The sequence below is a fragment of the Daldinia vernicosa genome (assembly GCF_022497035.1).
Source record: "Daldinia vernicosa strain CBS 139.73 unplaced genomic scaffold F5Y00scaffold_9, whole genome shotgun sequence".
NCBI lineage: Eukaryota > Fungi > Ascomycota > Sordariomycetes > Xylariales > Hypoxylaceae > Daldinia > Daldinia vernicosa.
The window spans coordinates 720,418-746,228 of record NW_025953925.1 but is presented as its reverse complement, the minus strand read 5'-3'; the positions used below and the strand labels follow the sequence as shown (position 1 = coordinate 746,228).

Sequence of the window (25,811 nt, the reverse complement as noted above, 5' to 3'; positions counted from 1 at the left end):
ATGCCATACGTGTGCAATGTGTTGTTTTGTGGAGACACCACCGCTCTGTCCCGGATCAAACGGATCCAACGGCTCTTTCATCGCTGGTAAATGCCAACCTCCAACCCCTTAAACACGAGACGCCAAGGCAAGCCTCAGAATTCGGACTGAATCGCCTAGGTATCTAAAATGCTCTGAATCCGAGTCCTCTAATGAACAAACCGGATCATGGCTATTACATCCGCCCTCAAAGACGTGCTAGGTAACCGAACAAGCGAGCAGAGAAAATAGAAAAAAAAAAAACACAGCTTAGCCGCCCAGTTCCCCTCCCCTTCTTTGCAGCTGACCAGGAAAAATGCGAGTATGCTTCTATCCTTTTACACGGATGATAAGAGCCGCTTCTGTTGGCGCTCACTCGCAGTGCGCATGGCGCATCTATTACCTATCCTGTTTTGATGCCTGCGCGATGGAATCCTGGTGCCGTGGTCCGAAGTATCGAGACTAAAATGTATACTGAAAAATACGAACTTGAGAATAAAAGCGAAATGCAGGAAATCGTAATTTTACCGGAACACCATGCAAGATCAAAGGAAACCTGAGCCGTGAAGAGTCTGATTGATGCTTTTAATATGGCTGATAGCGAAGCAGTCTCCCCGGAAAGGTGGCGAAGAACGTCAGGGTCGTCATCTTCTGTAAAGCTGAGGACACCAAAGGGACAAAACAATCCATAACGATCGGTTATCGGTCTAACAATAGAAGAGTTCGTCCCTTAGTCAAGAGATGCCGCTCGTGAAGAGCAGCATCGCTTAGAGACCTTCTTCGCCGGCCTTGCAGAGCTTAATTTCGCGGCCCCATTCGGACTTGAGAACCTGCGATGCTGTGATACGTCGCGCAGGATTGGGATCTAGGATAGAGTAGATGACATTGCGACAACGAGCCTTCATGTTATTCGTTAGGATTGTAGCAATCATAAGCTACTGCAAAATTGAAGAAAACTTACACGGTGTAATGACTCGATCGGGCCATAACCTTCTTCATCGCGGCGTCCTTCGAGGTACCGCTCGTAGAACTCATCCTCATCCTTCTTGGCAACGCGCCACAGGTGTCGTCCGGTTCGCATCGCCATATAAATAACACCACAAGCCCAGACATCAACGGCACGAGCATCGAATTCTTTGTCGATGTATTCCTCCGGAGCGATATAAGGTGCAGAGCCGCAGAGACCCGACACCATGTGGGCATCGTTTTCCCACGCCATTCTGAAGCATTCACCGTTGCCGAAATCCGTGATTTTTAAGGCACCATGACTCGTCAGAAGTAAATTCTCGGGCTTTAAATCGCGGTGTGCGACGCCCATCTCGTGTAGATATTCAACGCCGCGCATCATTTGCTTGAAGTAACAATCGGCTTCCATCACCTCCAGCTTCCCGGCGGCGAGGACGAGCGTGTAGAGATCACCACCGGAGCAATACTCCATAACCTCGCAATAATCACCTTTTTGGTCCTTGAGCAGGTCGAGCGTATGTATGACGTTCGGGTGGCGCAAAGAGGAAGATATGCAGAACTCTGCCGTCAGGCGCTTGCTATACTTCTTCTCCGTCTCTTCTGGTCGGCGACGAAATTCCTTAACGGCAAAGAGCTTCTCTCCGTTCTCCATCTTCTTATGCGATATTCTTACGATACCAAAAGCACCACGACCCACCACCTCTTGGCATTTACCATACTTCTCGACCAGAGTAATGCTCTGGTTCGGACCCCCTCTCTTGTCGCTGGCCAGTGATTCTTTCTCCTGCTTAAGGGTGTCAACCCAACTGGAGACCAAAGACAAATCAGCTTCTGCTGGTTGGTCTTGCTTTCTCCCAAGTAGAGACTTCCACATATCGGAGAGCTTCTCTTGTCGCTTGCTACCCTTGAGATGGTGTTCATGGCCGCCGGGGACGTCTGGATTCGCAACGAATCGCTGGTATGGTATTGGTTTAGATGGGACAGGTGGATCGGCAGAGGATGGCTTACGGGCCAGTCCGCCTGGCTTTGCAGGCGTGCTAACACCAGTTTGGCTAGGAGCAGGACTCGCAACGATGCGCTTAGATGGTTGCATAGTATCGATAATGACGGATCTAGGTATATCTTCCTTATTGGAAAACATTCGGGTTAACCTGTCCTTGATGGAAGCCTTCTCGGGTTGCTTCGGCTGAGCCTCGGCATGAGAGGCGTCGCCAATGGGCTGTCCATTTCCATTTCCATTTTGTGGTCGTAATTTCGGAGATCGCGTGGAAAGTTCGACTGATTTTATGGAAGATTGCTTGGAGGCGCTAGGAGAGACCGTCTTTTCCGAAGCGCTCGACATTTCTAAAATTGGCGATGCGAATTCGTTAACTTGGGCGGGCGGGTGTGTAGTTATGGATCAAGTCTCGAATAGGAAAAAGGTGACTTGGCGACGGAGAAGCGGCGTGGAGAGAGAGGGAGGAGGGTCAATTCGGCGAATCGAGAAGGATTGTTGGCGGCTCGAGGTCGCCTTGGTGGGCTGCGCCCAAGTGTTGGCGACACTAAAGACGGATTGCAAAACAGCTTTGATCGCGTTGGGGGATTTTTCGCAATAGGGAAGCGAGAATGAGAAAGAAATTATTTAGAAGCGGGCGGATGGCAATTTGTAGTTTCCGGTGACAGGAAAGTTAATAATCAAAGTAGGGCAAGAGTGTGGGGAGGCGAACTGGGCTACTGTAATACTAGTAGTGTAATACTAGTAGTCTAGCTCTCGGCGCTGCAGAGTTTAGGTCGTCTAAACTATTAAAAGTGGTTATGGTGCGGGTTTGCTATTGGAGAGCTGCTGGAGATAGGATCGATATTTCGTGGTTGATGGTAATGCGGGAGAGAGAAAAATAAATGAATTGAATTGAATGAATGAATGAATGAATGAGTGAATGAATAATAAACAAGTCTTGAAATGCAAAATTAAAAAAGAGGCTTTTAAGTGGTATTGTTTGTGTCTCCCTAATGAATAGCGTGGAAGTATTAGATAAAGTTTTAAAAGCCTTGTCCTTTTGGCGCTAGTTAATATCGAGGTGTTGAGTAGGACAGTGCCTTTAGGTATGTAGGTAGGTGATGTCGGTACAGCTGGCAGCTGGCTAAAAGTTACATGTAGGTATCTTCTTCTTTTAGCAGCAGTAAGGGGGATCTGACGACGTAACGGGTTGTGGGTAGTGTGGAGGTATGTAAGTCACGCAGGCAAGAAGGGATAGAGATTCGGAGATGATGATGATGATAATGATGATGACGATGATGGTTTGGTTTCAGTTTCAGTTCTAGTTCAAGCTAGGAGGAGTACGTCGCCAATGAGCCGATTTCACGGGTCCGTAGACAGCGACGTTATGATGATTTTCTTATAGGCGAATCGATAGGAACCTTGGAAGGGTTCCAGCTAATGTTAGAGGAGGCGCGGGCGATGGCTAACTAGACTACGTTTTGACGAAGTGAAGACTGTCATTGTCAGAAGCCAGGACCAAAGAGAGTGTGCGCGGAGGAGGACGGAAGCAGCTAGAATTAAGATTCGTGGGAAGCCAGGTTGAGACGATCCAAGTGGAGAGGCCGCAAATAAACCAAACGGATTTTTATTTTTATTTTTTCAATTCTAGGAACGAACCGATTGATTGTTGCTCGCGAGAAAGGAGGGCCAGAAAAAAGGGTATTGGACGCTCTGCGGTGTAGGTGATGTCAGGGTTTTGTATGTAGGTATGTATATACAATACAATTCATACAATTGCGTTATGCAGGGAAAACTAACGAGGTAACTTTTCTACTATTATTACCTAGGTATAGGTGTGTTTATGTATGTATGGCCAAGCATGTAATATGTAAGTAGGTAAGTAAGGAAAGGTGAAGGTGATCATGTCTCTATGTAGGTATGACCAATGCAGCGCGGGATGCATGCTAATGAGTGGGATTGTTTCTGGCTTCTGGCTTCTGACTTCTGACTTCTGGCTGTCGTGCTGGCAGTACATACGGGCTGTATGGCTAATTCTGTATTGTACATAGTACCTTCCCGTTGTTGCTATACGTCGTATTTGACAACTTATCTAAACTTTATTTTAGGAAAAGCTATGTAGGCTGTACATACATATGAGGTATGTAGTCAGCTTGACACTTTTCCTTACATGTAACTTGCATTGCCTATTTGGGTACTTTACGTATGTGCCCAGGACTAACCAATTAACCCTAGGCTCAGCTGCGGGACGAGTGACGCACCTCAGATGCACAATATACATGTTATCCTCTAGCTCGTAAGTGAATATCATTCGGTAATTAAATCTTAATTGTACATAATGCAAAACGCGACATTATATATTGCTTACATTAGAGGTATATCCTAGTTACATGAGCAACTACCTATGTATAAGTGGCTTTTCGAAATGAAAACTTAAAGATGTATTCCTTTTTACTTTAGATACTTAAAACTGTGATTACCACTTAAAGTTGACGTTAAGTCTTACCTACCTACCATATGTAGCGATATATGGACTTGTGTCCGTGAGAGGGAACCCGAGGGGCTCGTATCCAGTACATACATTAGGTACATATCTACCCCAGTATAAAGCGGTTACGCGAGAGGTCGCAACTACGATGGAGACATCTGCACGTAACAGGAACTGCAGAAGCTACAATTGGTGGGCTTTTAGTTCCCCAGTAGGCGATCTATCTCGAATCTGCATGCGCAAGCTACGGTACATAGGTACCTACCTTAATGTACCTAAGGTATAGATGGCTTTAGGAGGTAGTACAATAGGTAACCTTGTTCGCATCTAATAAGTGAAAGAGCATCGTGACACGATCCATCCCTTCCGAAGACCATCTAAGTCAATCTGACCATTTACTACCCATTTACTACCCTTCGACTTCCCATCAATCCCCCCTAATCCCCCCATCCTAATAAGACGAAAGATAAATAATATTCACACCCTCGCTTAATTAACTAAGGCATATGTTGTGTTGTATCGAGAATGCCACGAGGCCATCCAACCCGCCTAGTTCACAAAGAGCCTCATGCCAGATTAACAACGATTATTCCCGACTGACACTTTTGTTCCCGATCTATCTTGTGAGCCCTACCGCCTCTGCCCAGTCTGGATAAGTTTAATATTATCATCAGTTTTTTTTTTCGTTTCGTTTCGTTTCGTTTTTTGTTTTGTTTCGTTTTATTTCGTTTCACCAAATAATAAAGGAACTTTAACTTTCTTGCCCTTTAAGATATGTACCCTCTTTTCCTATGACGGAACTCATGTGTTAGGCATTTCTACCTCTTTTCTTTTATCCTATCCTGGTACTACTCTATTATATTTATATTTCATCTTCGAGGTTTCCGTCGGACTACCGACTGTACATCAAAGGGACCTTATTCACAATGGCACCATACCCACCTCGGAAGGACGACGTCCTATCTAACTGATTACGGTAGCTTACGGGAGCATCACAAACTGTTATCTGAGCGTTGGATGATGGTTTTTTTTTTCTGCCGCTGACTACGTGTACTGGATGAGGCATTTCCCGCCCAGGACTAAGACTGAAACCTAACAAGGAGATATTAGAACGACTAGATCTGGACCGCCTTCGTACTGCAATCTATTAGCTCGGCTATGCCGCACTAGGACCACATATTACGAGTATTCATGACTATCGATCGCCTTGAACTCGGCGCCATTCTAAACGCACAACATAACCAATCCTGATACGCTCACCGCTACAAGCTTGTCTACTATACTACTACATATCCTACCGCTTCTCCGCCAGGTATTGCTTCGGTATGTAGGTACAGACAGGGGAGCCCGATACGCGTCGAGGATTTAGTAAAAGGGTCATAATTATTTTCTCTTTCTGTACTGTTACTGCTCTGCTGCTTGACTGCTGTTTTGATGGATCACTATACATATTGTTATCCTTGCTGCAGCAGGCCAGTCATGAATTGTCGAAAGTTTTATTTTTTTTATTCATAGTTGCATACCTAGGCAGCTTATAGCTGTAGCTAACAGTTACAGTACATGCATAACCGAGTCAAGCATGAAAGCTTTCTCTCTTACGCGGGCCAGAGCTGTTCCACCCATACGCCAAGCTTCCCTCTCTTTGGCCTATTATCACCTAGGAGGCCTCCAAATACTATGTAGCCTCCACAGCAGCTGCATATCCGCTTATACGATTACATAAATAGGTGGATTAGGTGCCTAAGGTTTCCGCCCCGAATCGGTTCTGACATCCGGAAGTTTCCCTACGCGTAATCCGTACTACTACAGATGTGTCATAGGGCTACGGAGACTTGGCTCTCGACTACATGAGATCTCAATTGGACCCAGGAGTTTGGGAGGGGTTGACAAGTTATGACAGAAACCTATTCCGATCTACTCAGGAAAACTGAGATCTCATGTGCGGCCTTGATTACCAGAATGATTGGCTCTTGGCCCCAATTTGCAGTTATTAATGCCAACCACGATGTCCTACAGGAAAACATCGGGGTAGTTCACATCGAACATATTACCCAGCGGTTATTCCTCCGTTCGAATTGTCTTCCGGATTTATTACTGTTTTGGTGACTGACGTCATGAATCTGATTTTCACAATTTTACAATTTCACAATTTCACAAGCTTCTGCTTGAGCTTGTCTGCATCTACTGTGTAACAAATTAGGATGTCAATCCGACCAGCGTACATATGTATTTCATCCATCCTTGCGAATTAATGCATACCTAGGTAGGTACCTAAGGTATGGATGTAAAACGACGGCGGGAACACGCATTATCTGATCATCCCATCAGCAGCAACTGGCCATCTAATACGTTCCTGTCAAGTGGCCGTTCCTTCATCTGCAACCATCCTGCGCGTCCCGCATCCGCGACGGCGCATTCGCAGGGAAAAGAAAAGAAGAGGAAGAAAAAGTAAAGTAACGACGAAATTCTTACATGTCAGCATGTCCATCGACAAACCCGAAGCGGACAGATATCAATGCCAAGGCTTTTGGTCACCATGCAATGAAGATCAGATGCCTAGAATCCCGATAACCACATGTCGCACGATGCGTTTTGTGCCGATCACCGTGGCCATATTCGATGTTACTATTACTAACCTAATTTACGCCGCAAAGCATACAGCTCCCCCGTTTCCGACCTGAGCATCGTTCCAATTTTATACCAGTTCACTTCCTATTCGCCATGCATCCCAGGTAATGATATTCAGCAGTCCTGAATCAGGATTGCTTATACCTTATACCTTAGGTACGATTAAGCTAAAAGTCTCCGAATTCGCATCTTATATCACACCGCTCGTGTCGGGCAAGCAATACTTTGAACTTGATGCTCTCTCGTTCTTCTGCGGGGTGGTTTAAGATGTCCGATATCTACCAACCGAAGAGTATGTATGGTTTGAGGTTCAGTACCTGTTAACTTGCCTGCGAAACGCAGATACGGGTCCATGGGGTATGAAGAATAATGACGGGTACCGTAAAGGCATAGCAAGAAGGCTCCTCGATATGTCGGATAGGGTTTCCATCTTGAGCCTGGCTAGTCATTATAACATCAGATGGTATGGTAACGTGAACAGCAACCGGCCTTTGTTGTGCACCCACACGGCGCAATTAATTCAGACGAGATTACCGGGGAAATTATCGACTGATTCTAGATCCTAGGGGTGCTATCCAGTCGCTTCGATCGTCACACGTATAGTAGTGTATAGTGGCATTCCATACCATTCGCGCACTTATACATACATGACTTATACATGGAGACGGGGAAACCTGGGGATATACAACCACACAAGACCTCTTTACTACCTAGTAAAGAGGTATGTAAGATGTTAAGGAGCAGGGGATCAGATGGGGTATTTCAGTCCCCTGCTAGTCGTACGGTCGCTTAGTGGCGTCATATGCGGGATAGCTTTATATGTACATATTGTACTTGCTATTTAGGGACAAGGCCCAATCACCGGCGTAGCCATCCATGCGGGTTGCGGCTATTGTCTCGATAAATCCCTCGTCCCCATATATATGTACCTAGGTATCTCACCTAGGTATCTTAAAATATGCGCGGAATGTTGGTGTATCCTCATGTACAATACGTACCTAGATAAGTTTAAAAACGTGGGATGTCGATGTTTCAGGCTGGTAAGGTAATCCCCGAAAGGTAAAGAAGTCTACGAAGAAGGTCAGGGATATAGAAAAGGGGGTGTTCAGATGTTGCGGAGTTTTGTACGGTGATTAACAATTAACTAAGAGTTCTAGCTCCTCAAGATAACGATACGGCACAGACACTACCTTAGGTACCTGTAATAGGTACTCGGCTGTATCACCGAATACCTGTCTCGTTAGCTGATTGACCGAGCAGCCTCCTAAAGGTTCAGAATGCCAAGACCCGGCCATCAATTTTGGATTGCGACTGGTAAATAAGTACATACGCTCAAGTGTTGGCGTTTTCTTACGGCGGGCCGTTCCCGCCCCGGTTATCAATTGCCGAAGCCAAGCAAGACAACAATTCAAGATTTCGAGTAAACGGGTCTGCAATCACCAAGACGAAAAGTAAAAAAAATAAAAAGGGGCGCGGCGCCAAGGTCTGCACTCGGTTCGTTGGAATCATCGGCCGAAAGTGCCAGAAGAAGGCCAGGCTTGACGGGGAGGGATCTAGATCTGTCTCGCTTAACGGGGCCGGCTTCTTTTTTGTTTTGTTTTTGTTTTTTGTTTTTTTTTGGGTGTGTGGTGCGGCAGTAAAAGAAGCCTGGGGTTAGGTTACCTCGAGAGGGTAGAGTAGGGCTTTGGAGTTGGTTACTTTCGAACTATGTAACTAACTACATACACAGATACCTATACCTAAGGTATATACAAACATGCATAGGCGACACAGGAGAAAAGAGGAAGATGAGTAGAAGCAGATAGAGGGAAGCCAGGGAGATGAAAAAGGATTGCATTGGAGGGACGGAGGGGATGACTCCAGTCTCTAAAGCGCGAGGCGGACGATAGCCCTAGGACTGACTTACATGGCTGTAAGTCTTCCCTCTAACAGACAAGACAAGCAAGCACACACAAAAACAAATAAGTCTACGTAGGCAAGTTTGATATAGGTATTTGCTCATCATCCCTCCCCTAAGGAATGCCTACTAATAAAACGCCAGGTATATCCCTCATTCTTTATCTTTCCGAAGGAATATAAATTTTAAACAGCCTTGCCCCCTTGTCTCCCCCTATTGTATTACCTATTATAAAACATATCGGCGATGATAGCTACCTAGGTAAACGGATGATTAGCGGTGTATGACCGCTTTAAAGACATGCCCGTCAGCCTCGCCAACGTAGCCTACATCATGTCATCCCTTTTGTTTTTCATCTGCCTACTATATTCATCAACACCTACACGTGTTCGAAATGTTGCGTTTTCTTTGGCTTGTCTTCGACTTTGCCTACGTACCTACGTTCCCTGCTCGCCGGCTGGCCAGTTGTCTTCCCCCCCTTTCCCTTCCGTGTTTCTCTTCTCCTAAGGTAATAATACTACGTATATCACGTATACTATGTACAAGCACCGAGGTGCGGTGAGCTGGGCTGGCTTATTCCCGCGGTGAGGAATGCCGTCTGTCCTGCGTTCGGTACCAATCTATCCGTCGATATATGTGTCTAACCTATATACCAACCTATGCGGAACATATATAGGTAGGTAGGTACCTGGTAAGTTAGGTAGGTATACATGTCTATGTGGGAGGCCAGTTACATACTACATATGTAAGTACGTTGAGCAAGTATTCCTCAAATCGGCAACGAGAAAATCTGCGCCGCACTCTCTGCAAGTAATGCGATGGTGCGTACCTAGGTAGGTATGCAATGCATATGCTACGCAGTACATACATATCATCACTCTGCTTGTCCAGGGGCTAGACACACACATACACACACACACATAGAGAGAGAGAGGCGAAGAGTACCTAGGGTATGTATAGCTAGGTAGGCAGGTAAGCAGACGCGGCGGACAAATAGAACCTTATACATGTGATTTACACAGTTATGCCCCGAATAAGTCAACAGCTCTCAAACTCCCTTCGGTAGCTACATCCGAGGGAGAAGCGAAGATACCTACTACCACGCTGGAGCTTGATTATTGGCTACTTCCTAACCTATCAAGTGCTTGAATTACGTACCTAGGTACCTATGTAGATATCTCAACACCATAATAACCAGTCCAGCTTGATCGACGGCTTCTCCTATTTTTCTCCTATCACATGTAATCCCGCGAACCCGCGCAACACTAGAATTATTATTTGAGAGTGTGGTGAGAACCGACAATCGTTTCCGCCCGTCCCACAAATCCGCTTTTCCTGTCTTTCCGACCCAGACCGAAACGCCCGCTCTGCTTGATTTAGGTAGGTACGTATACGCAACGGCGTTTCTATCGCCCTTTGCTTCTTTTATTACCTGGATAGATATACTAGCAACCTGGAGGGAACTACTCGCGAGCGAGTGATGCGTCATATCGTGACGGTTTGAATACGATATATCATACTCCTTTTCGCCTCCTCCTTACGCTGCTCGTCACGCCCGGAGACTTCGGAATGCTCACTAAGCCTTACTTCACTTCACTTCTAGTTCGTATTCTTCTCCTTTCGGTCCTTGGTCGCGGCCATGACGAGGTTCGCGAACCTATGTCCCGTCTCTTTGGCGGCATCGAATGCCTTCCTGGCACCATCCTGAGCTTCGTGCCCCTCCCGGTCCATACGCTCCATCGTTCTTTCTACCAAATTCAACCCTCCCCCTGAACCTGGCGAACTGGAGGTTGGTGACTTCGTAGCCTCCAATACCATATAATCGTCGCCGGCATACTTGCCCCTCTCTTGAGGACCTACAAGTTTCGTGAGATAGGTTCTGGCTCGACCCTTCTTCTTATCGGAACGGATACGTTTGATTTCCGTCTCAAAAGCACGGTCATAGATATCAAAATCGATACCGGTAGGCGAGTCAGACACAATATCAACCGGAGCCTCAGAGGAAGTGAATCCGTCGTGTCCTCCCGTACCGATACCTAAGAAAAGCGGTGCCCTATCCGTTGGGTCGTGGGCCTGGCCCTTCTCTTCCACCCCGGGCGATGCCAGTGGGTGAGTCGATGCGTGCTTCTGAGCTTCAAGGAAAGCTCTACGCTGCTTGACAAGCTCCGCAGCCTCTTCCGCAATCGATCTTTGACGTGTCGGCTGCGCGATGGTCGAGGTTTCTGAAATCGAGGGTGCGGCTGTTCCTGTATCTTCCGGGATGGCCTCTTGTACGATTTCTGGCGCGTGAGATATTTGAGGTACTTTAATCTCGGGTGTTGCAACTCTACTTTTAGAAATGAGACTCTTAAACCGACGAATTGCTTTCAACTAAGATCGAACTCAGGTAAGTTTTTGAAAATGGGTATTATAGGGGCAGATAGCTCTTACCACACACATAAGGTGGTCCATCTTTCGCGTGAATGCATGGTTGACTTCTAGGGCGTTCGGTGGCTCTACCACATCTGAACAGTTTTCTTCCTCGGAGAGCAAGGGATCGGTGCCTCCTTTTGTGACCCAAGGATGATTCTGCTTAATTTAGTATTCGTTGTTTAACTGGGGATGGGGTAGACTTACTCTTATTTCTCGTAAAGTCAGTCTTGTCTCGTTGTTCTTATCCAGAATCCTGGTGATGAGATCTACGAAGTTTGGATCTTCGTTCTCGGAGGGTATTCGAATTTCTTCGGTACGGATCGCATCGTACATGTCTAGCACATTGTCCCGCTTAAAAGGCAGTCCACCATATTTGAGACAGTACAAAGTAACCCCCATGGACCATATATCAGCTGGTCTGCCGGGTACATCACCATGCCTGGCTTGGCAAAGCTCGGGCGGCAAGAAAGCAGGAGAGCCTGCAGATTTGTTGGTCACCATGTGATCCGGTTTCTCGAACATCTCGGACACTCCAAAGTCGACGATCTTGAGTACATCGTCTTCTGTTAGTAGGAGGTTGTCGGGCTTGATATCACGATGTATAATACCTTGAGCGTGCACTAGGATAATATGGGGTTAGTGGGCGTTCAGCAGGACCCGTACCTCAATATGAACTTACGGTATTCTATGCCCAAGATGAGATCGCGAAACCATAAACGACATTGTTCATCGTCGTAGGGAGTTGCTTGCTCGTCCAAACCGACTTTCATAACAACACCCTTCTTACACATTTCCAGTACCATGTATAATGAATCGTTTTCAGGGTCGTCCAATACTTCGAATAACTGTACCAAGTTAGGATGGTCAAGTTTCTTCATGATAGCAACCTCCTCTCGTATTAAAAAGAGGGCGTCCTTTGCTTCGGCAATTTCATGACGGCTGAGTTGTTTTCTGTGGGCGCTGTGAAGACCTTGTCCCGGACCAAGTGAGCGCGGCCTCCCACCTTCGGGTCTTCTCAAGATATTCGACTGGGCTCGTTTTCGGAGGCGCAATTTTGAGAATTCCTTGAGAGCCTATACGAGGAGTGGTTAGATGGCTTCATGAACCCAAAGCCGGCCGCGTGCGCTTACATATTCGTTTCCGAATTGATCGGTAGCAAGATGTACGGCACCGTAGGAACCTCTTCCAATCTCCTCTCGAATGGTGTATTGGTTGATGGTCTGTTGCGACCTGCCATCTGTCTCATCGTTGGTATACTCGGTCTTGGCGTTGAGTGTTTCCTGCGACGGGATCTCAGTTCACGACGGCGCAGTATGTATCATCCCTTTCTCTACGGACCTTCACTTCACGATGCTGAGACGGCGTCCTCCTATGATGTCTCATGGGGCTTTGGAAATGAGGTACGTCGGGGGGCGCAGATCTAGGAGAAGTGTTCGATGTCTTAGCCACACATCCACATACAATCCACTACCTAGACGGCCAAGACAAATCGCGGGGCAAACCCGGCGAAGTCTCGACTTTATACATAGTATAATATGCTTCCAAGACTCACAAGTGAGGGGCAAAGGACGGTCGGTTGAACCCATCCGCATCTTGCTGGATCGTAATATGCGGAGACAGGGGCAAGCTATGCGTACTATCGAATAGTCGCTCTTCGGATCCTCCTGATTCGATAAGCTCGTTGGGTGCTGGCGTAGAGGTGGCCGAGGCTGCGTTAGATGAGGTTTGCATCGTGGGCGGTTTCGTTTTATCCGTTGGAGGGAATGACGAACATCAGATGTTGAAGAGTCGACTATGTTCTTGGCGCATGACTCTCTAATTTGTTACTATGTAGTGAACATAAATAAGAGAGAGAAACATGAGCAGTAAAATGGCCAAAGGTAGGATAAAATATGTAGTAGAAAGGTACGGAATATAGATACGAGGTATAGATACGAAGTACTCTCAACTCTTTCTGCACCATTCCTTCTTCTCAACTCCCCCGGGCCCCGGCACAATGGATTTTATAAGAGGTTCAGCCCAAAGGCAGAGCTAATTCGGCGATTGGGCAAATCATGGCCCCCAACTGCAGTCCCATGATCCCTGTTGCTGCTGCAGTATCACATCTAACAACTGGAAGATAAGAGCATGCTTAACCCTTGAACAGCTGAATACCTAACCTACCTAACCTACCTATACATATGGTATGGTATGATGTCGGTAATTGAATTGAATGAAATAGGGTCTCTTGTTGAGAACAGAACGTAGGCGGTGACCCTTTTTTTCGATTGCTACGTAGTTGATGATGTGTACTTAAGGTTAGGTATGTTTTAACTAGTTAACTATGAAAAGTCAAGTATACTTTTAGATGTCTTAGGTACATCTACTCTAATATTGTACATCAGTTGATAGGTAGCGACGCTACTGTAAGTTTGGTCTTGCTCTGAAGATTCAAGGTTAGAAGGCTGGACCCTTCCCCCCTGGACCGGCCCGCAAATATTGGTTCAAGTACGTTTAGGTACATAGTATAGCATGTGCCGACTTGCCGGCCGCCGTTTCAATTCCCAGTTCCCCGTTCCCATTATTATTTTTAGCACCTGCATCGTCAAACCGCAACAGCGACAAGCAAAAGCCAATCCAGTCCGATCCAGTCCAGTCCCAAGTCCTTATCCCACTCTCGTCCCGTCCGTCACGGGCATGTGATTTCCCCAGCTTGCGACCCGCGCTGGAGTAGCTACTAGCAGCCATGCCTATACAAGTCTATTCGTTTTACATCTTCGACCGCCATAGTAAGAACTACCTCGGTCCTGGATTGGATGCTACCTACACGTAGCTCTCTTCTCTATTATGTAAATACCTAACTAACCCCCCAACACCGCGCAGCCGAGTGCGTATACTCAAAGCTCTGGGTCCCCCGGCCATCATCCAGCATCGCCGGCCCGCCTCCGTCGCGGCCGCAATCGCAACAGCCCCCGTCCACCGCCGCAGCAACGACAACGACAACAGCAGCAGCACCATCCTCCGCACCCCTAGCTACAACCACCCCTCCCGCAAACTCCGCCGCCGCCACCGCCGCCGCAGCTATCACCCGGAGGAAGAACGAGAATGACGCGAAGCTGATCTTCGGCACCGTCTTCAGCCTGCGGAACATGGTGCGCAAGCTCGGCGGCGACGACGACGCCTTCATCGCCTTCCGCACCGCCCACTACAAGCTGCACTACTACGAGACCCCGACCAACCTGCGCTTCGCCATGCTCACCGAGCCCGGCGCCCTCAGCATGCGCAACGTTCTACACCAGATTTACATTAACCTCTGGGTCGAGTACGGTGAGTCTAGTCGTGAGATTGTACAAGATTGCTGGATAAGGGAAAACGCCGTGTCCCTGGAAAATGAAAAAAAAAAATGCTAACATCGCTACGTCCCAGTCGTCAAGAACCCCCTCTCGCCAGTCGAGCACAAAGGCGGCGAAGGCGTGCGGAACGAGATGTTCGAGATGGGGCTAGATAAGTTTGTTAGAGGCCTGATGTGACGGCATGCTCCGATATAGGATAGAAAAGCATGGCATAATGCCGGTCTTGGGTAGCCGAGAACGTGAACTTAGCCCTTAGGCAATCCATTTTCGGTCAGCCTGGACGCTGAAGAATTAATCAATGCTGGGGATAAGTGTCCCAGAAGAGAGGATATATATGGGTGGGTAGAGGGCTACCGTAGAGGTGCATCACTTTTCCGGCGCGGCGTACACGCGGCCCAAGTATTTGGAGTCAGCATGAACTGCAAAACAAGGCATTGGAGTTAAAGAGCTAGAGATGGTATCATTAAATCCCCTCCGGAACCGAGAGGCTTACTTGAAGCTTCGATATCCGCAGTACTGGTGCATGTATATACATGTATGTAGCCCTCTATGTAAAGCTATTTGAAAAGCCAGCAGTCGTAATACATACGCTATAATGTATCTTCGCAAAAAAAAAAAAAAGACCAACCCATTATGTTCCTCCCCGCATGATCCAACAATATCCAATTCATTTCGTTATACCTAGTTGAACCAGTATCCACAGTACACATAGTAATCATGTTCTGTCATGCCATAGTTATCGCTCATCTTCTAACTTCTACCGATCCGTTGCTCGATCCCATGCCGTCTCGAATGAGGACTGCGTCTGCGACGGGTCGACCATAACCATGCTCTCCTCGCCCAGAGTAGAAACCTGCGAGAACCGACCCACGTTGCTGCCTTCTGGGACATGTAGATTGCTATTGCTATTGCTATTGCTATTGCTTGTCGTCTCGTCAGCGGCCCGCGCCGCAGCTAGGTTCTCCGAGTCCTGGATCTCATTCTCCCAGTTGCTCGAATAGACAACGGCTGCGAAGGCTTCTAGGTCGCGTACCTGCTCCATCTCCTGCAGGTACTCGTTGGGCATACCATTGCCGATGGCATGGGCTTGTCGCGTAAGTACTGATAGGATCTTAGGCAATAGAACAACCTTTGAGCCGGCTGCCTTCACGGCTGCCTGCTGACCGACTAGCGCTCCCAAGTCAGACGAGGGAGGGGCGGTGAAGGGTGTTCCTGGCGTTTGGAAGGCGCCCGGCAGTACTTTCTTATATAGAAGAGTAGAGAAACCAGCGTCGAGGAGGAGCGTCAGAACGCGCGTAAAAGGAGGAGACTCGATGAGGTCCGAGGTCTCGTCTAGGAGACGACGGAGTGGCGTATCCGACGATGCTGATGAGCCATCCGGTTGAGCAGATGCCGCCGTGTTGTCACCTAAAACGCCCGACTCCCGGAGGACAAAGTCTTCCATCTTAGTAGGGGGCAGTAGGAATGGCAGCCACTTGGAACCTGGTCTCGACTCGCTGGTCTCTTCTGGCCTGCTCTCCATCTTCTTACGAACCTCGAGCGTGAGCTGTGAGAAGGTATCGAAGCTCAGCAGGTCACGGGGACTAAGGTGTCCGAAGACCTCGCGAACGGCGCCCTCGACGTTCTCCATGATCTCAACCCAGCCGCGGTGCAGCAGCCACCAGCTAAAGGTCAGGTATTTCCGGTTCGTCTCAAAATCGCTACCGTATGCGTGCTCCGTGTTGTCATCATCGTTATTTTCTAAGCTTATCGTCGACTGTGCTGTTCCTGTTGCTAGAGACACCACACTTGATAAATAGCTACGTCGCCCTAAAAGATTGAGTTGGACCCGCGTAAGCATGGTAAGAAGGGCCAACGTGTATACGAGAGTGAAAGCACGTGTTATTGCTAGAGAAACACTAATCAGCCTAAAAACAGAGATCCGACGTTGAAAAGGGAGGCTCACAGCTTATCGTTAAATCATCCCATAACTGTCTCTTCGTTTTTCTTGATCTCTGCACAGACTGCTGACCGCCATCTTGGGAGCCATCTCCGGCATTGGACGCAGACGATATTGTCATCTGGCTAGCGAATGCGCCGCTCTCGCTCGGTAAACTCGCGATACTCTTTCCCTCTTCTTCGGTTAAAGTAGTATCAGCAATGCTAGGAGGTGCAGCTGACGATTCGCCACCATTACGCAGGGCCTTACTGCCTTTCATCTGCTGAATCTCGAGTGTAATCTTTTCCGTGTTCATAGTCTCGAGTATATTCGTAGTCGCGGTCGGCAGCAATGCCAGAACTGTAAATGTGCAGTCTTCCTGGTTCTGCTCGAACCGACGTCGAAGGCTAGGGAATTATTAGAAGGGTCTATTCGTGGGTTCTCGAAGAAGGCTGTGAAAACGCGATCTTACTTCTCCTTCGCGATACGATCGCTACTCATGCGCTCGCGCGCGTCGTTGATCTTGTTCAAGACATATTGAGTGGCTAAGTAGCCAGCGCCAATGACACCAACACCAATGGCTATTGGGGTTCTATTACGGCGGAGCCATCGCCGTGTAGCTGATATCATGCTGGGCCCCTGAAGAAGGTTCGGGGAGTGGAAGTGTTTTGAGGTGAATATTCCGTTGTAACTTTTTAGGTCAGGTACCTTAGCATTGAACTTGGCATTGGAAGGCTTGTATTGAAGGCTTGTATTGGAAGGCTCTGGTGGGAGCTTGTGAGTTGAGGTATGCAGCCAACCTGCAGCGAGTCCTTTCACCTGGAAATTACATTTAATGGAGTTCGGAGGTTCTGAGTTCTGACGTGTGCCTCGGTCCAAGCGCGCGAGTCGTCTATTCCGTACTTACCTTAGCAATTGATAAGATAAGCGCCTGATCGTCCGTAGCCCCTGCAGCTAACTACTAGGTACATAGGTAGGTACATAATAGTAAGGTTCCATACATAGGTACCTCCAGTGTGGGGTTTAGAAGCCACAGGATAGATGTGGCTAATATGACGCATGTGGTTACCTTAGGTATGTAGTACATGTACTCGTTGTACATGTGCAATTCCATTCACCCCACGTTCCAAGTCTTTCCCCCTCCGGCTCAGCCCCTTTGTCGGGACCCCTCCATCCTCCATCCTCCCATCAGACGCATCAGACTGATGATCATCTATCCATCGTGCCGGCGTCTGCTGATAGACGACCTCGGGAAGGGTCAACAATCCCTAAACTTCCTCCTAACAACCCAGAACCATCCCCAACTTGGTAAACTACCTCCTAGGTATACTATGGAACAACAAACACCTCAAGAGTTCATCCTCGAGGCTTTTGCCGATCCGGCTTCCGTCCGTGATGTAGTAAGAGGTATTAAAAACCATTCATCCAATCATATGCCCCGCGACCGTCATCATCGTTGCCGTCTACCTATCATCATCACCACTCGCTCCTTCATCCGTCTATCCGCCAATCTGCCCATCTGCCCATCCGCCGTCGTCCACGAAGCCAAATCCCCATATCCCGCATCCACCTCTGCGTCTCCCCACAGATCTGCCTACCTATAAATATATGTTTACATACCCAAGCAAAGGCTAATGCATAGAACCTCCCAACATAGGAATTTTACACACCATCTTCTTCCATCGCTTCTTCCCCTCGCTGTTGCCGCGCTCGCGCGAGGTCCTCGATATCACCCTGCCGTACGTCGAAGATGCCGAGTTGGATACCATGATCGAGAAGCGTGCCGCCGAGCTAGCGCGCGAACTCGATGCCGAACGAACACATTCGCATACCCATTCCCACCGCAGCGCTGGCGGCCGCGGTAACATCTCGGTCCAGTTTTTCGAGAAGAAACGCCGCAAGACGTGGTATCTTCCCTACGGCGGCGGCGACGAGGAAGTCTGCTGGGAGTCTTGGACAGTGAAGGTCACCGTAGCAGAACCGCGCACAGAGAGCGGTTTGTCTCCCTCTTATCCTAGCTATCCTATAATAGAACAAAGGGCATATTACATCCGCTAACAAGCAAACCACATAGAACGCGCCAAAGTCCGCAAAGCCATGGAGCAAACCCTCCTGACAAGCGTCATGAAGATCGTTACCTGCGTCAACACCCACAAAGACCACATCCCACCCATAACCACCAGCGAGGCCAACCCCTTCCCCTACCAAATCAACGTGAATCAAAAGGACGCAGGCTGGGCCACCCGCATCGGCATATACTAGGTATTGAAGCCGATACTACCTACTAGAATAGGGCCCTCCGCCAGATAACCTCAACATCATCGATAACAACGCTGTAGCTAGGGAAAGAGACATATATGGCTGCGTAGGCGAATACGGGATATACATATACATAACCTAATAGGCCGGCGCAGGAACAGGACACGCATAGAATCTAGGCACAGGCTAGTCGAGACGGGAATATCTAAACTAGCCAACTGACTAACAACTAAGGAGGGAGCGGAGGCTATAATGGCAACACAGCGCATCGCGCGAACCGACGATCGGGGAAGGAAAGGAAAGGAGAAAGTATCCACCAAAAATATTCGGAGCGAGGCGAAGGGAAGGCGTTCATGTTAACTAACATAACTTTTGGGCTGGGAACAGGCGCTCTGGGAAATCCGGTCCCCTTATGATAGACTTTGGGCTTCTTCGCGGATTTCGATTTCGTCATGGTAGGCCGGTGTAATCATACAACTACATCACCGATTGATACCCCCATCGTAAGTAAATATATTGTATGCACCATGAATGAGCTAGCTTTACGCAGTCCTTGGGAGCGTCGTGACGAGAGTATTATAATTGGTCAAGACATGTGAACATCTGGACATGTTCTACAGCACACAAGTCACAACATAAAAATAGCGACTATCACACAGATCCAAGATCGTTCAGGTGAAAAAATAAGAGGTCGACGTTGCGGTATAAGACCGGACTAAGTACTACGTGTAGGTACTTATAGAAAAAGCATCGCAAGATGAACCCCAACTCCAATGATTGTCCGCCGTACATGGGCTATCCTAGCTGTCCGTCCGTCCGTCCGTCCTCGCAAAGAAAAAAAAAGCAGAAAAGATTATCACTAGAGCAATAAAATCCCATCTCAACCGAGTATGGGTCTCTCCAACTCGCAAAACTCCTCCGGAGGCACTGTGCCTCAATACAATTCCTTGATTTCCCTGCCTTCCTTTCTTTTTAAGTAGGCTTCATCCAACCAACGCCTTATCGCATGCTTCCGCGTGTCCGCTAAAGATCATAGGCTAAAGGGCGCGTGTATAGGGGAGACTATGAAAATAGTCTACCCTGAATCTGCGCCAGACAAAACCCAAGCAAAAAGCAAATGAGAAAATCCAGATCTCATTATGTAGGCGTTGTAGTGAAATATGTACTTGACACGTGTCGTCGTCATTATGATATCAAATAATAGGCAAGAACGCCGGCCGCGGGGCGAGAAGGTAGGCGAAAAGGTCTATATTCGTCGAAGGTGGGCGGCGTATTCAACGCAATCGAATCGAAGATGCCCGGGATGCAATGAGGTCATTATTCGTAATCATCATCAATGTGATATGCCACCCCTAAGGGTGTAGCGCAGGCGCGTTAAAATTTGGTCGTAAAACTACGACCTAAAGCCGGCTTTGAGGATTTGGAGGAGGCGGGTAGACCGCGAGGCGGTTGGCTACCGCTAATTCTCTCAAAGCCCTGAAGGATATCTATACCTGTACCCTCGTCCGCCTCGTCCTCGAAGAATTGAGAGGTGCAAAAATCTTCCAGGCCCATCCAGTTGTTCTTTGTAGAAGAAACATTCTTTGTGGGGGACTGCAAGAATATTTTACTGGGGGAAGATATGTCTTCAAACACCTTACTTGGGGTCTCATACGACAGGGGAGTTGTTGAAGTCGGTGCTTTCAGCAAGGGAGCCGACGTGATCGACCGTTTCGACGCTGAATTCGTAAGGTCACCAAGGACACTAGTAGATACAGATCGGTCAAGGCGACCCCTCCTAGCCGAACGCTTCAGGGGAGAGCCATTATCCGCAGCACCAAAGAATTGATCTAAGGATTGATCTTGGTATATATCAAACTCAGTGGGGTCCGTGACGAAATCGTTAAAGTTGAACAGCGAATCGTCTATTTGGAATGCTGGGCTCCACGGCATAGTATCCTCAGTGATGTTGCTAACACGACGAAGGGGTGAATTAAGCATGGACCTAACATTGTCCCTGTGGATGCGTAGGTTCGTGTTGGGCGAAACGGAAGCAGGAGGCTTCGGGGGCGGCTTTATTTTAACGGCGGGTGTCAGAGGAGGTAGCATCTGACCAGCGCCGCTTGTCCGTCTTAGTGGTGATGAAGAGGGAGGGGCAAACTCATAAGGACGTCCCTTAGTGGGACTATCATAGGACGAGGCACGAAGTCGCGCAATCTCTTCTTCGGCACGGCCTCGCTTAATTCGGGGACGATCAGTTCCCGAACTAAGGATTCGATTGCCTCTAGGGCGCATAGCTGACGACTCCAAGGACGAGATATATCCACTATCGTCCATACAGGCGTCCATCGAAGCGTACTTGCGCCCATGGCCACGCTTGTGAGGGCCAGATGAAGGAGGCTCTCTCCTAGTCGGAGGCGGAGTATTGCTCCGGGCTTCTATTCGACGAGGAATCGGGGGCGACGAATGTATAGCAGGAGGGAGAGGAGAATATGCGCCGCTTTCCGGAGGTTGCCCTTGTTCCTGGCTCTTATCCGGTTGCTCTTCCGGTCCGACATTATCGGATAACGGAATAGTAGCATCAGACGAGACTTCAGGTCCAGCTTGACTTAGGTCTTGTGATACTATGGAATCATGGATATATGGGTTCGGCTGTGCTGGGAGCACAGGGGGTAGAGAAGGTAGACCATCATGGAAACTAGTAGGCTCAATGCGCGGAGGCTCGACCCGACTAGACATAAAAGGGGGATTTCCCACGTTTGTTGTGGATTTCTTACTCGGCTTCTCTCTCATGAATTGATGTTCCATCCCAGGCTCTATAGCCCAGTAGTTACCCTTACCCGGGTCATCCTTTGGTCGCTCCTGTTTGATAAAGGCCTTGTTGAGGGAGAGATTATGCCTAATGCTATTTTGCCACCCCGCATCTTGAGCGTTATAGAAGGAGAAGTTATCCGAAATCCACTTGTAAATCTGTGAAAGTGTAAGTCGCCTTTGGGGAGCGCGTAGAATTGCCATCCCGATCAGTTGAGCATAGCTATATGATGGTTTGGCGCCAGTATCCTCAATCGCAGGGAAGGAATCGTGTGGCGGTAAGGGAGATTCTTCCAGTTTGGTCTTCTTTGCGGGTCTCGAGTCCTGAATTGGGGCGGCTTCGAGTAATGCTCGCTTCCTGGGCGGTGCGTTCTGATAGTAGTTCTCCAAGCTTAGATTGAAGGTAGACGGCGCCGGATATAACGTAGGATGAACATTCTCTTTTCCGTAACTTGCATTTGCATCCACTAGCGGCTTTTGAACAACCGTCTTGAATCTCGACATTAGCGGTTGTTTCTTCTGCATCGAATCTGTTGTCTGTCCATGCGACGCCGGCGGAAGTATCGATACCGCATTAAGTTTGCTGCCATGCGATCTGAGCGGTGTCATCGGGGAAGTAGCGGTGCGTCCGGTAGGCTTAAACGGTGAATGCTGTTTCGCGTGCGCATTGGGCGGATTAAATATTACGTTTCCATTTGAGCTCTGTAGAGCCCGGCGAGGAGAGTGCTGCTTATTAACCGAGGGCATCGGTGCCCGACTAATAGATGGGGCGGGCTGGTCCAAGTAGTCATCCTGAAATATGTGAAGCGGCTCAGAATTGGCCGACAGAAGAGATGGTTTGACCATATTGGCCAATGTTCTCGGGTTGTTCGTCGCTCGAAAATACTATTATGTTTGCTATCGACGTCGGTTAGGAAGTAGATACGATTAATGTGTGACTTCAGGTGTAGTTCGTTTATGAGTTCAGATTCAGGCTCTTGTTCCCGCTTCTTGGACTGCGTAACGATTGAGAGATTGGTGAAAATGGAACGATCTAGTACTCAGTGAGAACTCACGGTGGGTGACTTTAATTAGCTGTGGAGCCACGAAGCAAGGGTTGCCTGTGGCGTGCCAGATATCAGGCACTTGACGCCTAAAGCATAGAGGGTCTCAAAAGTGAACCGTTGTCGTAAAGTTCAAATAACGATATGCACAATAGTCGCCGTGGTGCTGTCATTGATATCGTAGATAGCAGTAATGGAGAAGGTTGCCGATAGATGGAGGGAAGCGATGGAGAAAGAAGAAGGGGTGGAAAGGAGATGGAAGAGATGGGGAGAGCCGGTTCGTGGGGGATCGAGATACTGAATGGTTTCCGCGACCTTGAACTAGTGGTATTGCTGGTTTAGGTATGCGGGCGTTACAAGTGCGATAGAAGCACAGGAATGCCTTTGGGTCCTTTGGGACAAGACCAACTAGCAGAAGAGTCGAAGAGAGAGGTGTGTGTCAAGGCTAGTGTACGAAGGGCTGCAGGGTCGGCACGCAGAGAATAGATTGAACCAGGGCCGGGGGAGCAGCGTGAAGGCCGAATAGGGTTAATGGAAGTAGCATAAAGTGTGCCAGGATTGGTAGAAAGCAGAACGCCAGCTCAGCAAAAGATCCACTTAGGTAGACCCGCCGGTGGATGTGCGGATGGGAAGATGGGAAGATGGAGGTAGAATGCGGGATAGGATTGGACGATAGCTTCGTGGGCTGACACGACGCTAACAAGGTTTGTTTTAAACAAGACTTGACTGGCTTGACAGACCAATTCTCGCAAGGAATGTCAAGAAGAATCCTAGTTTCTACGGAGTGGGGGAATTTTGCGAGATGTGCAAGATGTGCAAGATGTGCTTCTGCACGTGCTATGGTTGGCCAGTTTTGATAGTTATACGGTCTCCAACCAGGGTAGCAGGCTAGAACCCTGCCTTTTGGTCTTTTTTTTTTTGACCTGCGATTGCCGATGGGCTGTGCAGGATAACAAGATAATAGGATAGATGCGAACGCTATGCTCGTAATTGTGAAGATCTTGTTTGTTGGGGTTGTTTGGAGGTTATCTGGGTGTGGGTGTGGGTGTGTTTACTGTGGTAGCGCAAGAGATATCAAATATCAATACGTAGGTTGCAATTAGGATAACCTATCAACGACCGGTGGATGATAATGATGATTGTGATGATGGTTGTTACCATGGCAGAAGCCGAAGAGGGCGGAGTTAATCGATCCCCAGGAATGCGAAGCAAACAACCTTAGGTATGTACGTACCCAAGGTACTGCTGGGACTTGGGACTTGGGACTCGGACTTGAAAGGGCCGCGTCGCACTGATTATTCCCCAAAAATTCTTCAGATTCTTTCTCAGCTTGTAACAGTATCGACTGTGTAGAACGGTAGCTGAAGATGGTACGAGTGTTTAAAATTGGCGAGACAAAGTGAAAATGATTGGTCGCGAAGGTCGCGCGTACGTGCTCCAAAGTGTTAGAGTGTTTAAGGATTAAGAAGATGAAGAGAAGTGATTGGAACGCGAAGGCGCGTCGCCGTGACTTCCCCTTTGTTATGCCTGAAAAGCGCGCCTAGCCAATCAGAGCGAAACCTTTAACTTCATACCACCTTGGCAAGCCATGAAAGGTTAATTATGCGCGTTACTGCATAAGAGGTGCATAAGTGGTACATTGTGCAATGTATCTTTCCTATTATGGTAATCCATTTCGAACCTTGTGTTAGTGAGTCCTTATCCCATACTATCGGGTACCTGACCTAATGTACGCATTTTAAGGTACGCGCATTTATTACTTCTCAGACGCAATGTCAAATGTGTCAAATGTAAATGGCACTATGTAAACCGAGGTATTCAATATTGAATGCGCTCATTCCTAGATTTATGTTTGTCTAAATACTTGCTTTCCAACCCGAAAGTCTGGTTCGTATATGTACAATACGAAAAGGGGTGTAATGTAGAGTTGGCACGAACATGTCGAAATTCAATACCGTCCTAGCACCTTGGAATTCCACATCTGCCGGCGCCATCTTGATACGCCCGGACTAGTAAAACCAAGAATAAACCAAGAATACCTACAACGAGCCATGATATCATGGCCTGACAGCCGGGTCCCATTAAAACTCCATTCCTAATTCCGACGATCGCCCTTAGGCCCGTCTTAGACTAAAGCCTCGCTGTCTCGATCTGACTCAACTTTCTAATTAAACTACCGCCAAAACGTACCACGTACTCAGACACGATCGAATTCTTGTTTCCGATCAATTTCAAGTACGAGCTATGTTAGTAGTGTATGTATGTGAACCATCTATCCCGAACAGCTTAAAACAGTGTTGTGAACGTGCAAGTATTTCTTGTACACCATACCATCCCCATGCGCCACGGTAAAAGCTACTGTACAACTCATCGCGCCCTTTCTAGCTTAATTAATTAAACGAGCCAGTCCGGCAATGAACCACATAACCCGGGCGGCTGCCGGGATGAAGCCACTGCAGAATATTTTCCCAGCAGAGCAGAGAGGTAAGTTCAGTTTCCGGTATGGGGCCGCATCCGTAGTCTTATCGTCGCCACTTCGGCCAACAGCAGCACGACGGCGATCCAGGACCATCCATGATCTTTTCGCCGTCTTCCATTGGCAGGAATCGTATTTTTCCAGAGTCTTACCATGCCAGTTTTGATCACACATTACCATACTGCCATACTGCCATAACACACATACGCTATTATACTAAGAAATGATATCTTCCAAGTTCACCGTTGATTCGCGATCTGCCTTGGAGTTTGACCGCATACCCCTGCTTTATTCGTTTCCCATTAACCCCTAATTAGGCAGGTCAACCGACTACGTACCTTTGTGCCGCGTCAGTACAGACATCGCATTGAATCGCAAAGTGCAAATGGTATAGTGCAAAGCATAAGTATAACTAGTCTAGTATAATATAGTATGAGGCCTCGATCGATGATACGTACGGACATATCGCATAGGATTTGAGAAATGTTGGGAATAACCTCGAGTACAATACATACCTAAGTCCTACACTAAGCAACGAGGCAGAAATGAGACTAGCGTTTATGACGTGCTCGACATCTTGTTTCCAGACGCCTTACGAGATGCGATAA

General features: G+C 48.0%; 6 protein-coding genes across 6 annotated transcripts; 2 read left to right on the top strand and 4 right to left on the bottom strand.

Moving 5' to 3' along the window:
* Window positions 1-433: 433 nt before the first annotated feature.
* F5Y00DRAFT_218673 (serine/threonine-protein kinase hal4) lies at window positions 434-3,025 on the bottom strand. The gene is made up of 2 exons (XM_048005621.1): window positions 980-3,025; window positions 434-917 (listed from the first exon to the last, which is right to left on the bottom strand). Exons 1-2 carry the CDS (start codon window positions 2,324-2,326, stop codon window positions 786-788), a joined length of 1,479 nt encoding a protein of 492 aa, XP_047867777.1. The 5' UTR covers window positions 2,327-3,025; the 3' UTR covers window positions 434-785.
* A 6,883-nt stretch (window positions 3,026-9,908) lies between these two features.
* Window positions 9,909-13,399, bottom strand: F5Y00DRAFT_229412 (Pkinase-domain-containing protein). Its single transcript, XM_048006763.1, has 7 exons — window positions 12,938-13,399; window positions 12,724-12,805; window positions 12,516-12,665; window positions 12,065-12,458; window positions 11,590-12,005; window positions 11,404-11,541; window positions 9,909-11,343 (listed from the first exon to the last, which is right to left on the bottom strand). The coding sequence occupies exons 1-7, from the start codon at window positions 13,114-13,116 to the stop codon at window positions 10,573-10,575; spliced, it is 2,130 nt and encodes a 709-aa protein (XP_047867776.1). The 5' UTR covers window positions 13,117-13,399; the 3' UTR covers window positions 9,909-10,572.
* A 519-nt stretch (window positions 13,400-13,918) lies between these two features.
* Window positions 13,919-15,184, top strand: F5Y00DRAFT_218477 (snare-like protein). The gene is made up of 3 exons (XM_048005620.1): window positions 13,919-14,153; window positions 14,248-14,691; window positions 14,791-15,184. The coding sequence occupies exons 1-3, from the start codon at window positions 14,111-14,113 to the stop codon at window positions 14,892-14,894; spliced, it is 591 nt and encodes a 196-aa protein (XP_047867775.1). The 5' UTR covers window positions 13,919-14,110; the 3' UTR covers window positions 14,895-15,184.
* Window positions 15,185-15,474: 290 nt separating this feature from the next.
* On the bottom strand, window positions 15,475-17,265 carry F5Y00DRAFT_259334 (Peroxin-3; the record flags this gene model as incomplete). Its single annotated transcript, XM_048010857.1, has 3 exons — window positions 15,475-16,604; window positions 16,663-17,042; window positions 17,108-17,265. The coding sequence occupies 3 exons, from the start codon at window positions 17,263-17,265 to the stop codon at window positions 15,475-15,477; spliced, it is 1,668 nt and encodes a 555-aa protein (XP_047867774.1).
* A 701-nt stretch (window positions 17,266-17,966) lies between these two features.
* F5Y00DRAFT_259333 (DUF1649-domain-containing protein) lies at window positions 17,967-18,897 on the top strand (the record flags this gene model as incomplete). Its single annotated transcript, XM_048010856.1, has 3 exons — window positions 17,967-18,042; window positions 18,293-18,631; window positions 18,710-18,897. 3 exons carry the CDS (start codon window positions 17,967-17,969, stop codon window positions 18,895-18,897), a joined length of 603 nt encoding a protein of 200 aa, XP_047867773.1.
* A 1,366-nt stretch (window positions 18,898-20,263) lies between these two features.
* F5Y00DRAFT_218460 (uncharacterized protein) lies at window positions 20,264-23,171 on the bottom strand. Its single transcript, XM_048005619.1, has 2 exons — window positions 22,740-23,171; window positions 20,264-22,569 (listed from the first exon to the last, which is right to left on the bottom strand). Exon 2 carries the CDS (start codon window positions 22,528-22,530, stop codon window positions 20,269-20,271), a length of 2,262 nt encoding a protein of 753 aa, XP_047867772.1. The 5' UTR covers window positions 22,531-22,569; window positions 22,740-23,171; the 3' UTR covers window positions 20,264-20,268.
* Window positions 23,172-25,811: the final 2,640 nt, after the last annotated feature.

Coding starts and splice junctions, on each gene's coding strand:
- F5Y00DRAFT_218673 (XM_048005621.1), bottom strand. CDS start 2,326: ATGTCGAGCGCTTCGGAAAAGACGGTCTCTCCTAGCGCCTCCAAGCAA. Junction 918..979: donor CGATCGAGTCATTACACCGT/GTAAGTTTTCTT, acceptor AATAACATGAAG/GCTCGTTGTCGCAATGTCAT.
- F5Y00DRAFT_229412 (XM_048006763.1), bottom strand. CDS start 13,116: ATGCAAACCTCATCTAACGCAGCCTCGGCCACCTCTACGCCAGCACCC. Junction 12,459..12,515: donor ATCAATTCGGAAACGAATAT/GTAAGCGCACGC, acceptor CTCCTCGTATAG/GCTCTCAAGGAATTCTCAAA. Junction 12,006..12,064: donor CATCTTGGGCATAGAATACC/GTAAGTTCATAT, acceptor ATATTATCCTAG/TGCACGCTCAAGGTATTATA.
- F5Y00DRAFT_218477 (XM_048005620.1), top strand. CDS start 14,111: ATGCCTATACAAGTCTATTCGTTTTACATCTTCGACCGCCATA. Junction 14,154..14,247: donor TTACATCTTCGACCGCCATA/GTAAGAACTACC, acceptor AACACCGCGCAG/CCGAGTGCGTATACTCAAAG. Junction 14,692..14,790: donor TAACCTCTGGGTCGAGTACG/GTGAGTCTAGTC, acceptor GCTACGTCCCAG/TCGTCAAGAACCCCCTCTCG.
- F5Y00DRAFT_218460 (XM_048005619.1), bottom strand. CDS start 22,530: ATGGTCAAACCATCTCTTCTGTCGGCCAATTCTGAGCCGCTTCACATA.